Genomic DNA, 16,251 nt, shown 5'->3' with positions numbered 1-16,251 from the left:
TGACAAAGAATACAGCAGAAGGAAATAAAATATGTAAACCTACATTATTTCAAATAGTGATCAGTTTCCATGTAGCTTATGAAATTAAACGATATATTATAGTTAAACTGTACATGAACACAGTACACTGAAACTGGACTTTTAGTATAACATTGGTGAGTCACTAGTATGTAAGTTTATGATTTAACTTTTAAAGTATATTATGTGAAAATAAGTTTATAATTCTGATAGCTTTGTGATGAAATAAGGATGACCACATTTCCTTCTCTCTCAATAAAAATGTATTATGTACATGTAACAATTTTAAATTTATTTACAAAAAAGTGACAAAATGCAATCTCACATTTATCAGATACACACTGAATATGGTACAATTTTATGAGGCAGTGTAATCACATATATGGCATGAAATATTTTATTATTAATATAAGTGTACAATCACTTTGCTGAAAATCTGTTATTTAGCTGTCTAGCTTTTGACATTCCACTGTCCAGTCATCTGGTAAAACAGGTTTCATCAGATCTACAAATTGCTGCAAATGACACTTGTCTGTGCAACCAGGAGTGTTGAGAACATGTGGCTCACTGTCAGAAGCATTATTCAAATACAATACCTGTAACAAAGTCAACATTAATTTAATAATACATTGTGTGTATAAGGTGATATTTGATTGGTAAAATATTTTGTTATTATAATGAAAATCTTGATTGAATATAGTGACATGTGATGAAAGTTAGCCATCCACTCACCAGTGAAGTAATGCAACCATGAGAATAACAGACATACAAAACAAACATCCTTTAATCCATTTCTAGAAACTTTGAGTTCTGTTTTCACTTAAGATACATGAGATAGAACTGAACAGGGTCCACACATTTATTATAAAGATTCAAAGGTGCCATGCAAGCTGTATCGTAAACTTCTTCACTATACCAATTAGCACAAAAATTTCCAAACCCAAAACATAAACAGTCTGAAGTATTACTAGACAAAGAAAGAATACTCCACTTCCAGACATCATTTTTTTGAAAATAAGCCATTAAAAAGATAACAAAAATCATAAGGTCACTGAAAAACAGCAAATCTTCCAATTATAACAGTATAACAAGTGAAATCTTAAAATGTTGTCCTAACTTGATTGTGCCTCATCGAGTCACCTTTACAATACTCTGATGCATCAAGGTATGTTTCATGAATGACTGAGGTACACAGTTATAGCAGCTGCTTGTGAAAGCTGTAAAAATATATTACTTCAAACTGTAGCTCAGACATCACCCTTTCCAAGTTCTTAAAATTTCTAAGAAGGTAGCTTATTACAAAGGAATGTTGAACCATATTTCTTAAAATTTTATTAACAACTCAGTCTGGATTCCACAAAGGCTTCTCCACAGAGAAACTGATATTAAACACAGGAATAAGATTAAATTCCGAGTGGGAAAACATAAATATTGAGCCCTGTAAGCATCAGTGCTTGGTAGACCCTTGTTCTTGACTGGCATAAATAATCTGTCTGTGACATCTGAGGACTTTTCTGAATTATGATGGCTATTGATGACAGTTACACTGAAAAAGATCCCACAAAAAAACTGGAGAATTATATAATATGACTACAGCCATTTCATAGCAAACACTTAAACATTTAATCGTTGAGATGGTCTGCTTGCTTTGCATTTATAAATTTTACCTTATCTACCGCTCCTATAATTTATAAGAGAATTTGGACTGAAGCTGTAAATTCAACTTAACTCTGATGTTTGTATTAAACAGGTTTTGACATTGTCATTAGGTACACAACTAATATTGTTCTGTGTAAAGTTACATAAAACAGTTACTGAGCTGTGTAAGTGGAAGAGTAGAATCCAAAATAGCTACTTTTCTCACAGTATACCCATATGAAGTAATATATACACATACCTTGGTATCAAATAGACTGCCTAACAAAAAAGTTGAAGCACTCAGAAGGGGAGGAGAAGACAAAATAAAACTTAATGTGCTGAGAGGATCTACATCTACATCCACACACATACTCCTGAAGCCATTGTATGGTGCATGATGGAGAGTACCCTGTACCCCTACCAGCTATTTCCTTTTCTGTTTCACTTGTAAATAGAGTGAGCAAAACATGACTAACAATATGTCTCTGTATGTGCCCTAATCTCTCTAATCTTATCTTCTAGGTCCTTACACAAAATGTGCATTGGCAGCAATAGAATTGCTCAGAAGTGAGCCTCAACACTCATTAATTGCATGTTGCTTGAACCTACTGGTAACAAATATAATAGCCTGCCTCTAAATTGCTTCAATGTCTTTCTTTCATCTGACATGGTGCAGATCCCAAACACTTGTACAGTACTTAACAATGAATCACACTAGTTTCCTGTATGCAGTTTCCTCTACAGATGAACTGCACTTCCGTAAAATTCTCCCAATAACCCCAAGTCAACCATTCAGCTTCCCTACTACAGTCCTTGCCTGCTCATTCCATTTCATATTACTTTGCAATGTTATGCCCTGATATTTAAATGAGGTGACTGTGTCAAGCAGAACACTACTAATATTGTATCCAAACGTTATGGGTTTGTTTTCTTTACTCATCTGCATTAACTTACATTTTTCTACATTTAAAGCTAGCTGCCATTCATCACACCAACTACAAAATTAAATATAAATTTTGTCTAAGTCACCTTGTATCATCCTACAGTCACTCATAACAACACCTGCCCAAACACCATAGTACTATCAGCAAAAAGCCACAGACTGCTACTTACCATGTTCACCAGATCATTTACGGGACACTCATGATGATACCCTTGTCTCTGATGAACACTCACTGGTGAGGACAATTTACTGGGCTATGTTACTTAAGAAACCTTCAAACCACTCACATATCGTGTACCTATCTCATATGCTTGTGCCTCCGTTAACAGTTGGCAGTATAGCACTGTGTCAAATGTTTTATGGGAATCTAGGAATATGGAATCTGCCTGTTGCCATTCATCCACAGTTCACAGGATTTCATGTCAGGAAAGGACAAGTCACTTTACTTTGATGATTACAAAATTAGTCAAATTTACAAAGAGCCCATTTACCAGTTTAACATTTCAGCCCCTCTGGCCTGTAAGCATGTGCTGGTTCAGCTGGGAAAGGTGTCATAAAGCTGTTGTATACTACCCTAAAGTAAACTGGTTTACATCTTTTGTAATTGGTCCTTGATTTCCCAGACACTGGCACCAGGACAAAGTTGACGTCTGAGCTGGCCCCACGCATGTTCTATTGGGAACAGATCTGAGGATATTTCTGACCATAGTAGTACCTCAATACCATGCAATCAGTTAATAAAGACACATACCATGTGAGGACAAGCATTGTTCTGTTAAAAAATGGCATGAGAGGAAAAACTTGAGGACATATGATGTCCATAACATGCCATTGTGCCGTGAGAGTTCCCTCAATCACTTCCAATCACAACCTTAAATTCACACCAGATTGGCTCCCCACACTGTGAATCCAGGAGTATCAGCCCTATGCCTCTCCAAAACAGTTGACAAATAGGATGTCTCCCAGGCTGCCTCCATACAAGTCAGTGGTGGAAATCCAGGGTAGTGCAGAACTGCAATTCTACACTGAACATAATGACACCATTCATCAGCAGTCCATGCTTCCAATGCTTGTAAGTTATGAGACCACTCAAAGTGCAGCCAGGGATGTTAATTCCCTATTCTGGCTGCTGCTAGCCTATGACCAATGGTGTGGGATGACACAATGTTGCAGGGAGTCAATTACTTGTTTCTGGATGGCACGTGCAAATGTGAAGAGGTTATGATGAGCTTGGTGGATATTACAGTGATCATCTCTTGTGTTGTCAGATATTGTCAACAAGAATCTTGATGATGCATATGCCTGCTGTCACATTCTCATGTGGTCCAATACCAGGACACTGTCACATCCATATGCCCCACAAATATCTGGATATTGCACAATTTGCCCAGCTGGCCAAATGAGGACCCACAATGAGGCCCCTTTCAAACTCTGTAAGCTGCTGATAACACAGTCTCATTAGATGATGAAATATGTCCATGCCCTTCACAGTGAGCAGCCAACATTGATGTTGTTCATACCCCTCATAAAACCTACCAGGCCTGGTAACAACACTACACATGAACAACACAAATGTATTCCAGTGGCTGTTCCACCTGTCACACATAATTACAACTCTAATCATTTACATACCCACTGATGGTGTGTACATGTATGAAGTTACAATGACATCTGACCATGACCATGACTTCCAGGTGCTTCACTTTTTTTTATCAGGTGTTGTAAAATGATACATGTTTATCCTAATGTTTTAACTCTATATTTCGGATCACTTTCCCTGACATAGGCATCTGTCATATGGGACAACAAGGAAATCTGAACAGGTGAAAAACTTTCTACTTCAATGACATTTCATCTGTTCCAGTGTCTTCAGGGCTGAATATAGTTCTACAATTCGCTGATGAGCCATAACATTACGGCTAGTTACATAATAACATGTTGGCCCTTTTTGGAACACAATACAACAGCTATTCTTCATGGCATGGTGTCACCAAGTCCTTATTACTTTCCCAGAGAAATGTGCCCACAAGTAACAGACTGATGGTGTGTGAGCAAGGAACTGACATTGGATAACACCCCAGCTGTGTTCCATCAGATTCACATCAGGAAAATTTGGTGGTCAAGGCATCAGCCTGAGCTCAATATCATGCTCCTCAAACCACTGTAGCATGAGTGTGGCATATGAAATGGGCAGTTATCCTGCTGGAAGATGCCATTGCCATTGGGGATGACATCTAGTGGAGAGGGCTGCAGGTGGTCCACAATAATGGTCACGTAGTCTACAACTGTCATGGTGCTTTCAATTACTACCCCAGGTACCACAAAAATCAAGGTGAATGTCCCCCATATCGTATCACTGCCTCCACTGACCTACACCAAGGGTGCAGTGCATGCTTTGAGCATCCTTCCACCTGGGTGATGGCATATGCTGACATGACCATCAACTTGGTGTAACCACAAATTTGATTCATCTGACGAAGTGACATGTTTCCTTTGGTCCACAACAGAACAGTAATGAGGACTTGGAAAAATAGGCACCTGCCAAGGGTGCAAACACAGAGGGAGAGTAAAAAAGTCCATTGAAAAAAAGACAGTTCAAAAACTACCAAGGAGAGCTAAGCTAGTTCTGCTACCCCTCATTTTGTTATCTTCTGCCTGCAAGAAGAAGTCTTTCCCTCTGGCAATGATTATAAATGTATGCTGCTGTTACAGTGTCATTTTGTCCCAGTATTATCATAAAGAAATGAGTACCACTGAACAGATGTCTACCATTAACATGAATTATTTGGCAACAGAGTGCTTGGCTGACACAGCTGCATCAATGGATTTTTTGCTGCGGTGATGTAGTTCCTCAAAGCAAATATATGCTTCTGACCAAAGGCTGTTTCAGCTAAAGTATATAACACAATAATACATGAAATGTAACGTAGAGCTTACATATATCACACTCCTTCATCTTACTTACCTGTCAAAAAACACTGTAAATGAAACCTCTGTATCTTATCCTGAAAACTGTACAGCTGAATTTGCTGACAAATAAAAATTGCTGGTGGTTGAATTTGAACTAGTGGCCCGCAGCACACATGCTAACCTCTAGACTGGACTGTATGCACAACACCTCATGGCAATATTGGCACAGACAAGCTAGTTAACAAAATAGCTGCTTTCAGGTTCCAGCTGAAAGAACAGGTGAAAAGCAGTGATATGGCCCCCTTTTGGATATTTGTAAAGGATAGGTCAAGGAATCCTTATCCAGTCATCACAGTAGCTCTAAGGATATTTAAGGACAACACCAGTGATTGCAGCACACAATTTTAGATAATAAGAGAAGCTACTTAAGGTCAATTATGGTGAAAACTGACTGTAAAATTTAGATATTTTGTCAACAGAACACAGCTGCTAAATGTGACTTTTATAACATAATCAATGAACTTGTTTCACTCAAATGAGGAAATTGCAAATTAAAATTGTAACCCTTTTTATTTTATTTCTGATTAGTAATTTAAGCACTACTAAAATAGGGGTGTTCAATAAGTAGTGCAACATTTCTTTTCTGAAAACAGATTGAAGTATACCATATTATTCCCCACTCTTTTGGCTACAGGATTCTATTTTTCAACTTAATCTCTGTTCAATGTGATGGCCTTATGCCACCTTACTGGGAGGCCCCGTGTGCCCAAATGGGACAACTCTAATGGTTGACATCAGAGCCAACATCTTGCTGCGGTAATAACCTCCCCATCATCCGCATACTGCTTCCTGTGGAGTGCATCCTTCATTAGGCCAAACCAATGGAAGGTACAAGATCCCCAAGCTGTAGGGTGGATAAAGAAGAACAGTCCAATGAAATTTTGTGAGCTGTATCTTGCGTGAGGCCTTGGTTATCACGGAGAAAGAGAAGTTTGTTTCCATTTTTGTGGCAATGAACACACTAAGTCACTTCTTCAATTTCCTGAGGGTAACAACACAATTCTGAGTTAATTGTTGCAACATAAGCGAGGACATCACTCTTGTTTCTGGTTCGAAGTGATGAACCCATGTTTCAGCACCTGTGACGATGTTCGACAAAAAGTTGTCATGATCAAACCTTGTAATGCACAAGCAATTCTGTACACATGGTCTTTCATTGCTCTTTATGGTGTTCTGTTAGGTGGCGAGAAACCCAGTGGGTACACACCTTTGAGTACTCCAGCTGGTGGACAAGTATGTCACCACTAACAACAAAGACATCCAGTTGTGCAGCAAGGTGTTAGATTGTGATCCACCGATTACCTCATGAGAGTGTCCTCACGTTCCAGTATTGCATAAGTCACAGCTGTGTGCAGCCAGCCATCACGTGGGAGATCAGACAGGTTTGCACAACCTTGTTGCAATGATAACAATGCCTTGCCCAATGACTCACCGTGCTTTTGTTCACTGCCAGGTCTCCACAGACATTCATCAAGTGCATATGAATATCTGTGATGCTCTGGTTTTCCACCAAAACAAACTGAATGACAGCTCTCTGCTTGGAATGCACCTCTTTTACAGGTCCCATTTTGAAGGCTATGCACAGCACTGCAACTTATCAGAACTTCCTGAAACTATAGGGACTGAAGCAGGAATATTCCATGATGTCCCACAACAAGTTCTGAATTTTTCAACCAAAATTGGCTGAGGACAAAAATGGGTTGCATTACTTGTTGGAGGCCCCTTGTAGTGTATGAGAAACAAATAAAATGTATTATATTTCATACTTAATACAGTGTGCAATAATTGTCATAAATAATAAAATTTAGATTTTTTTACTTTCAGATTTTCAAAAAATTTATACAAGGTTTAATTTATTTACAACATTGATACTTTTAATTTGCTGTATGTAATATTTTATATTATCAATACAGTTAATTTAAGCAATTTTTTCAGTAATGTTCCATTTTCATTAAACTATACTTACAAGAGTATAAAATTTGCTAAATCTGTGTAGGAAAAACTGCAGGAAAATAGTTTCATGGCAGAGGAGGTTGGCATGCAGGCAAGGGGGAGGGTGGGGTTGGGGGTGGGGGGTCAGCGGAATGGAGTGGGGTGTCACAACTTTGGCAGTCCTACCAGGGGTTCAGTATCACCTTAGCATGACTCTGATCCAGAGTCCAATCTTGATGATGCCATGCCAACTGCAAGCATATTTGACAATGCTATCAGATCATCAAGGGAACATATAGGCAATGTCTGCTGCAGAGCGCCACGTTGAACGGTGTGCTCTGAAACACTTGTGCCTGCATCAGCATTGTACTTTGTCATCAGATCTACCACAGATGACTATCTATCTGGCATAGAGTGGGCAATCCTTCAACATCCATGTCCTATAATGATGCATAGACATCCAACACTTTGTTGCCTATTGATGATTTCACTATCCTTCAACCATTTTCCATAGATGCTCACAAGTGTAGCATGAGAATAGCCAATGAGCTCTGCTGTTTCTCTGATTCTCATTCTTTGGTGCCAGCCTGTAACAATGTACACTTTGTTAAAGTCATTTATGTGTCAGTGGGTTTCCCCATTTGTTGCCCATATCATTTCAAGAATGATTCCGTAATTGTCTCTGCTTCATTTGTATACTTTCTTTGCCACATCACTTGCTTGCACCACCAACAGGTAGTATTCAGTCTCATGGTGGCAATGGTGAAAATGCTTTGGCTCATCATTGTTTATACACCACAATAAAGTTGAGGTAAATACTTGTTTAAAATTTTACCGAATAAAACCTTAAATATATGTACAAAGCTCATTTATTTTTAAATTGTTTCAAACCCAAGAAGCCAAAGAGGCACCCTCTCAGTCTTTATTCATTCTTCACATCCGCCTCTAAAACAGAGGTTTTATTTGGATTCAAAAGGCACTGTTGCTTACAGATTATGAAATGGTTGTTACGTTTGCGGGCTGATATACGTGGGGCCTCACCAGTCCAAACACAGACTGGGAATAGGGCTCATTGAAAACACCCCAATGACTAAATTAATTCCTCACAGTACACTGCACATGAATTATTTTAAACCTATCATCCCAACCCAAGTTGGTATTACACGAAGACTCTGTCGAACTAGGATACACAGGCTGCTACCTATGACATACTATGACACACATTTTAAAACATCCAGAGCTTTCAAGAACCTTACGCTCAGGTCCATATGATGTAGCAGCCATGAAGTTTAAAATCAAATGTGCTCCACAAACCTCATACAGGGAGTTCAGAAATCCCCATTACAAAGTTCTACAACTTGTATAGGGGACTCAATAAAGAGTAATTTGAAGAGGAACCCATGTCCAGATGCGTACTGCTTCTGTTGTATGATGGTTTCAATTCAGATGTTTAACTCATCCACTTCTGCTTGAGGAATTGAATTAGGCATGACACAGTACTATTATTAGGTAACAGTTTGAGAGGAAATGTAACAAAACATTCATTTACCACTTAAGGACATTTGATTGTATTAACACTTAAACACTGAACATTACCTGTTTACATTACTCCAAAACAAAAAAGAACCTAGCATACTCTATGTACAGAACATAAAATTTGCCTAGAGATGATGTGGTCATTACTGAAGGTTATTCAAAACAAATCTTTCACCAGGCAAGTAACATGTGATGTTGCCCAATCTTGGATGAAAATAGTGGTGTGGACACAGTTGCATTTTTGCAAAGTTGGAATCACATGTCGCACAAGGAGGTCCTTATATTAAGCAGATGCCAGTGTACACCTTATAGGCCTGTGAGGTGTCATCCTCAAAGAAAAACAGACAGAGAATGAAGGAGCTTATAAAATCCCATCACTCAGTCACATAAGTCATGTGTAATGGATGTTCCTGCACAACCCCATATGTGACAATTCTGGACATACACAACACTGTGCAGAGTAAAATGTGCTTTGTCCACCTTAAGGATATTCCATGGCCACGTGTCACCCAGTTCCATCTGTGCCAAAAAATGATAGACAAAGTCATGGAGTTGTAGCCTTTCTTGAGGCTTCATTTGATGCACATTCTGAATACTGTACGGTCACTAGTGTAAAATGCATCACAAACTCTTCTTAACTGTTTCCCAGGATGGAGAGAATTCCCATGACACAGCCTGAGCACTGGTTGCAGAATCTGAAGCACGTGTTGCATGGCAGGCTATAGCTACAACAACTTCATCAACAACTGCTGTGGGAATGAGTTGCCTCCCTCTCCCTCCTGCACCACCTTACACATCTGTTTCTTCAAATTTCTTTATTATATTTTATAGCCCATTTATTAACATCAGGCTTCTTTGCAGTTGTTTCTGTTGATGATATTCCCACAATGCAGTGCTGCTATTGCTGGCATTCTGATAAAACAACTTTACCAGCAGTGCATGATCATTCTTCTCAACAGTCATTACATTTCGTATGCAAAACTTAACCCTTTATACCAACAGTCACTTCACAAAAGAAGTCAACACGCATTGCCCAGTGACAAACAGCATACTGACATTGAAACAGGGAACATTACACATGCATTCTGATTGCTTACAGCACCATATTTTCACTTAGTGGCAGAAAGTGGAACTATTATCTTTTTCAGCGTACTTCGCAAATGCACTCATTAATGAACATACCTATGATGATGTCACCATCCTGCGATGTATATGGCCTGAACTGCATCACTCAGAACTCTTATGTTTAAATGTAACCACCTAGTATTTCCTATGGAGGTGGTAAGGGCAACACTTTAAGAGCTACTCGAGCATGTGTAGTCCTTCCCAAGTTTTTAATATGGGATTGAAAAAGCATTGCTCCACCAATCATGAAATATCGCATTACCTAAATACATTTTAAAAGGGTGAGGGGGGCATATCTTTAATTCTCTTGCTATGAGCTCCTGTAGCATACTGTAATAGACTATCATGACCAGGTAATATCAGAAGCTGCAGACAAAACAAATTCAAGCTCCAACATGCAGAAGGGATTACTGTAAGCTTCATGACTGGTAAAACAAAAGTCCCAACAATCCAGATCTACAAACACTTTGCATTATTGGAAAACTGGATCCTAACTAGCAGGGCAGCAACCATGGCAAAATGTTCCACCATTTATTAGATTTCCATTTGCATTACAGCAGAAACTTGATAACTTCTCTAAATGGAGTGGTCAAGAACTGTTTCTCTTCTTAATAACTCAACAATATTTTATCTTTGCAATCCATAAGGCTGTTTCTTCCAACAGCTGACTTATCTTGAATGCAGACAGAGCTGGGAAACTAACTTTGATTGCAAAGTGGCACTCGAAAGTGGCAACAGAAATCACTTGAGCCTTTTCTAAATCACTCAGAACAATTTGTTACTTCAGTAACCTACAATAAACTTTAGCTAGTTGCTGAATAAGTTGTTTTGCATGAACTCTGTATAATTGTAGAAGTAATTCATTATACCTAGCTGCCTTTTCTCTGGTGGCCAAATTTTATCTGGATTTTTCCACCAGAGTTTCTTTTTAAGGTTTAGCCTACCACAAATAAGTTCCACATCATTATACATTTTCATCCACAGAAGAAATATTGAAGACTTCACAGTATCAGAATATTTAAGAGTTTCAAGGAATCATGTAAAAGAAGACTTTACATATTGGCACCAATCATTAACTCCAGAATCTTTCTACTTCAATGGTCAACAAGAAAATGATATCAGACGTAAGTAATACAGTACATAAACATTTTTTTAAAATTACAGATAATATTTTATCAGCAGGCTGCTCTCCACCAGCAAAATATCTCCACTTAAAATGCTCTACATCTGAGAAATCTCATTCCTTAACTAGTACAACTTTGAAAGACATTCTCCAAATTATTAGGAATATGAAATTTCCCTCTTATTTAGCCTCAGTGATATACCTAGCTACCTAATAAAAAGAGGTTGGTAATGAGATAAAATTTGTGTGTGATACAATCAAATGTTCCTTAAGTTACTGTCCTGGGATCTGTCATCACACAGATTCATTTATTTATTATGACTGCATTTGGTTCTCTGACTGCTTTTGGTTCTCTGAAAATCACCAGATCTTGTGGAGCATGTATCTTCTGCAGTTTATATGCCTGTTACACATGGGCCACAATGCATGTGTTGTCTTCCTTGAAAGCAACTCCTTATTAACAGCACATCAGTTTGGCATTCATAAGAAAATAATTCAAACACTGAAGCTCTCTCTTCATTTAATAATCTGAAACAGTGTGAGTCAATCTAAAACATTACCCTTCTAGTCTTTTTATGAATCCAACAATAGCCTTTGAACTAGTAAATTAATATCTACTCTTACATAACTGGGTATATATGGTACAAGATGTGTCTACAATCAGTTTCTCCAATCATGTCTGTCAAATATAAGGCATCTGATGGAAATAACAACACCTGATGGAAGAACAACTCCTTCAAATAAATTATCCATCACCTCAGGAGTACCACAAGGCTCAATGCTACATTTAATACTCTACATTTGTTAGTACTGATCTCCCTGGAAACCTACTATCAACAGTACTTGTGTTATTTGTTGATAATGCAGCCTTCTCCTCACCTAACACTTCACAATGGCAGAAAAGAAATGACCTAGACAAAAGCAATGAAAGGCCCTTGTACTGGCTGAATGAAAACAACCTTTTGTTGAACATGAATAAAACAGTCAATATGAGCAGAACTACCTTGATGATCTTCTGCTCATGAAAGCACGATCTATCATATTTTTGTAGCTAGCATGACTAATTACAGGAATAAATATATAGAATGTCAGTGCAGTCAACATAAATGTAAGACATCTAATTACTATTTTATATGCAATGTCAACATACCTTAACTTCATAACCACTGTCATTTGTTGAATGAAGTTCAATGATAACTGCTGCACCATACTGTGGCTTTAATAGCTCTGTGAACCCCATAGTTTGGAGAACATTCACAATGGTAACATCGTGGGCAGAAAACATGAGAAATTTTGGAGACACAGTTCTTGAAGTGTTACTTTGTGACTGGATTTTTTCTATAATGTGTTTCACTAAAGGACCTGAAAAATTTAAAATTATTTTAGAATATCTTACAGAATTATTGCACAGCTGCTAACATAAGTCAGAGAAGCAAAAGACAAACCTCCATTAAGACGTTTCATCGTCTGACTTTCAGAAAACAAAGCCAAACTTCTGGCAGCCAGTGTCCTTAATTTATCTGGATAATAACCAGCAGTCCAAGCAGGAAGCTGCAGTTTACGTTTTTCCTGTAAAAGTTAAAAAACTGACAAGCAACACACTAAGCATTTCATCCTGGGAGAATGCCACAAAAAACAGTGTGCTATCAGTGCCATATAATATTATTCTTAGAAAGTCATAGAAGTGGCTATGAGTGGTAATTTAAAAGTAGTTAATCACTAGCTAGTGGAAATTTAAGAGCGAAAAATTATTCAGGTTTCAAATAACGGAAGGAGTATAAACAACATCTACAGTATAGTTGAGGAATTGAGTGACCAATAGCCATGTTCCCAAATTAATGATGGGAATCTCTGGTGATGAAGTACAGAAGACTTGCGCTATTCACAGGAGAACTTCTCACAGTGTGCATTATAGGGTAGCTTTGTAGCATATCGGATGAAGCCTGCGAGTCTAAGCAGTTACTGCAAAGCCCACATTGACAAACAGGACTGCATTTTGGTATGATTTTTCAACATCCAGTCACTTGAAGTTAGTTATAACTAGCAGTGTTGACATTGGCAGTTTCATGCACAATTTTAGCCAACTTTTGAGAGAATGTATCTATGTGTGCTGATAAGTTTCTTCTATCATCAAAGAATACTCCTAAACACCTGTAAACAGTGTTATGTATACTTCAACTGTAGTCTAGTTTACAAGTTGGATTCCAGTTTAAGGAAATTTTGCCCCTTAGGCAATGTATATGTAGTTTTATCTGCAGTCATTGGTAATGTCATATCCCTGCAGCAACACTGCTTCTTTGTATGTGCAGGGTTTAATTTTCTTTAAGCTTCTGTTTACAGCCCCAGAGACCACTTTCAAGCTATCATCAGCATAAGCCAGAATTCAATCTGCTTAATCAGTGCCATCATACAATTCTAGCAGTGTCTCAGTTATCAAGATCTAGAAAATCTGTCTACATCATTGAGCCCTATAGCCAGCTCTTGGCAATCTTTTTTATTACCTTGTGCTGTCAAGTAAGCCATTTGCTGTACAACCTTACAGAAGTCCATGAAAGTTAAATGAAATGGCTCCCCACAAGACATACAGGATTATCATCACAGCACCTTCCTTTACTGATTTTTCTGGAGTTCCCTATCCAGGAATAAATGAAACTCTGCTACTCACTTTTTTTGACCTGTCACTAACCTGTGTAGAACATGAGCATATATAATGCCCATGTTGATAAAAACATAAAGGAACTTCCAGAATGAGATTTTCACTCTGCAGCAGAGTGTGCGCTGATGTGAAACTTCCTGGCAGATTAAAACTGTGTGCCCGACCGAGACTCGAACTCGGGAAAGTCCCGAGTTCGAGTCTCAGTCGGGCACACAGTTTTAATCTGCCAGGAAGTTTCATAAAGGAACTTTCTATATCATTTCATTGTTTTTCATATTGAGCCAACATAGCTCACAGCATATCAAAACAATCCATTTCTATCATATTCAAGTTACATTCTACAGTTCATTGCATTTTCTTAATTTTTCTCCAGTATTGCTGTCAATTTTTTCCTGTCTCTAGCATTTCTATAGTGTTACATGTGGTTAGTATCCACACTTCCCTTTCCTTGCACCACTTATTGGAAAGCACCATATTAGTTGACATCCAGTATCTCCTCATTTCAGTTTTTTCTGAAGTTTTGCTTATTGTGCCTGTTACTGTGAACAGTACCACAAGTTTTTGTTCCATGGTTGCAAAGCCAGGAAAACAAGTGTGGCTTTAATATATATTGCTACTGTAAAGGGTGTGTGCATGTTCCATAAATGTTGCCACTTGACATAGCCAGTCTGACAGTCACACCACATACATTTTGTTTAGATCAACTGTATTCCATTTTGATGGAATAAATTGTTTGAAAGATATAAACACTCTTTGAACAACAACAGGCTTACTGTACAAACATTACCAATACTGTTCCCAATTTTAAAATGGCAGAGATGTCACTGAAATCTAGCATTCTAAAAAGTAAAAGAAACTGTTGTCTGTACATAACTTCACTGAAAACTGGATTGCTCATAAAAACTTCTCTGGATTAATATCTGCTAATTTTTAGCTGCTTTGTGGGAAGCATGAGAAAATAAACAGATATGAAACAATACATTTATTCACATCCTGTATCTATCCCCTTTGATAATCATGAATGCAGTGATTCTAAAGCAGTTTCCTTGAATAAATAAAACTGACTGCCTCGTCACCATACATGTCATCATATCTACTGTGAAGAATAACAAGAAGTCTAACAGAGTGCTTGGATCATTTCCTGGTTGACACTTGTGTCCACATGGTGAATCATCAAAACTGTGATTAACTGGATGAAAATCATTTTCTTCCCTGTCAAATTTGTGACTAAACTGTAATTTCTTTCTAAGCATTTCACTATCACTTTCAGAGTCTTTGAATTCACATGAACTATCAATTACATCTCTTGTTGAAGCATAGGACTGTGGTTTACACCTGTTAACATTGATAGCTTAGGACTGTTGCTTTCAGAATATGAGTAGTAGTTATCACTTACATCCACACTGAATAATTCATCTCCACCGTCATTCCTCAGTGAAACTATGAAACCTTTCTCATTTTCTTTGTAGAACAGATGATGACAAAAGCCTTTTTTACCAAATCCTGATGAATATTAAAACACGAAATGAAACTAAATGCAGAAAAATGAGATCACAACAGACAAATTACTGGAAGAGAACTCAGTGACCAGAACTGTAAAAAGCTAATGAGGTGTGGAGCAGAAAATCTGCTGTACATTTAAACTTACCAACAGCACACTGGTACCAGAGTTGTTGCATATCTATACTTGGGATTAGCACTCAGGGATCAGCATGGATGCACAAGTTAAGCCATCAACTGTGCTGAATGAGAACCCAGAGGCCACACTTAAACTCATCAATAGCACCTGGGGAGCAGCGGGGCATAACAAGTTAACTTGTCAATAGCAGTCAAAGGGTTAACCAATCAGCAAGAACTTCACGGTGGCTGACTCCATAAATCATATTTAAATTGCCCATTTAGAAAATGCTCCAGCATTTCTTCTTAGTTCCTCAAGTCTTTGTTCTATGTACCTGCTTACGGTGCTGGTATGTATTTTGTCTTGTGTACCTCTGATCCTTCCTAGTAAATGCTGATGGCCCAGGGTGGAAGAAACTATTTTGCAATGTGCACTCCATGCAATTTTATCCATAGCGCAATGGAAGTGAGATCATGGTTGTAATTTAATAACTCATGAGAGTAATTGGTTCCAACCACATGTGTAATGTTTATCACCTTAAAATATGATCACATTAAAACTGATGTGTTCACTACATCTCTCCATACAATATTTTTATTATGCAATCAAATCATCTGCACCCATCTATTATTCTGAACTTCTCAGTCTCCAACTACTGGTACCTTACTCTAAACACATCTCCACAAGTTTTC

At 37.9% G+C, this 16,251-nt stretch overlaps 1 protein-coding gene across 1 annotated transcript; it reads right to left on the bottom strand.

The window, feature by feature from the left end:
• Positions 1 to 329: 329 nt before the first annotated feature.
• Positions 330 to 12,564, bottom strand: LOC124721132 (prostatic acid phosphatase-like). Its single transcript, XM_047245946.1, has 2 exons — positions 12,436 to 12,564; positions 330 to 614 (listed from the first exon to the last, which is right to left on the bottom strand). Exons 1-2 carry the CDS (start codon positions 12,523 to 12,525, stop codon positions 462 to 464), a joined length of 243 nt encoding a protein of 80 aa, XP_047101902.1. The 5' UTR covers positions 12,526 to 12,564; the 3' UTR covers positions 330 to 461.
• Between the last annotated feature and the right edge of the window lie 3,687 nt (positions 12,565 to 16,251).

Source organism: Schistocerca piceifrons, chromosome X, assembly GCF_021461385.2.
Source record: "Schistocerca piceifrons isolate TAMUIC-IGC-003096 chromosome X, iqSchPice1.1, whole genome shotgun sequence".
In the NCBI taxonomy this organism is placed as follows: Eukaryota; Metazoa; Arthropoda; class Insecta; order Orthoptera; family Acrididae; genus Schistocerca; species Schistocerca piceifrons.
The sequence above is the reverse complement of the archived record's forward strand: the minus strand, read 5'-3'. Positions and strand labels throughout refer to the sequence as shown.

Excerpts from the sequence above, each read along its gene's own strand:
- LOC124721132 (XM_047245946.1), bottom strand. The coding sequence starts at position 12,525 with ATGGGGTTCACAGAGCTATTAAAGCCACAGTATGGTGCAGCAGTTATC. Across the intron at positions 615-12,435 it reads ACAGTGGTTATGAAGTTAAG|GTATTGTATTTGAATAATGC; the intron begins GTATGTTGACAT and ends ACTTTGTTACAG.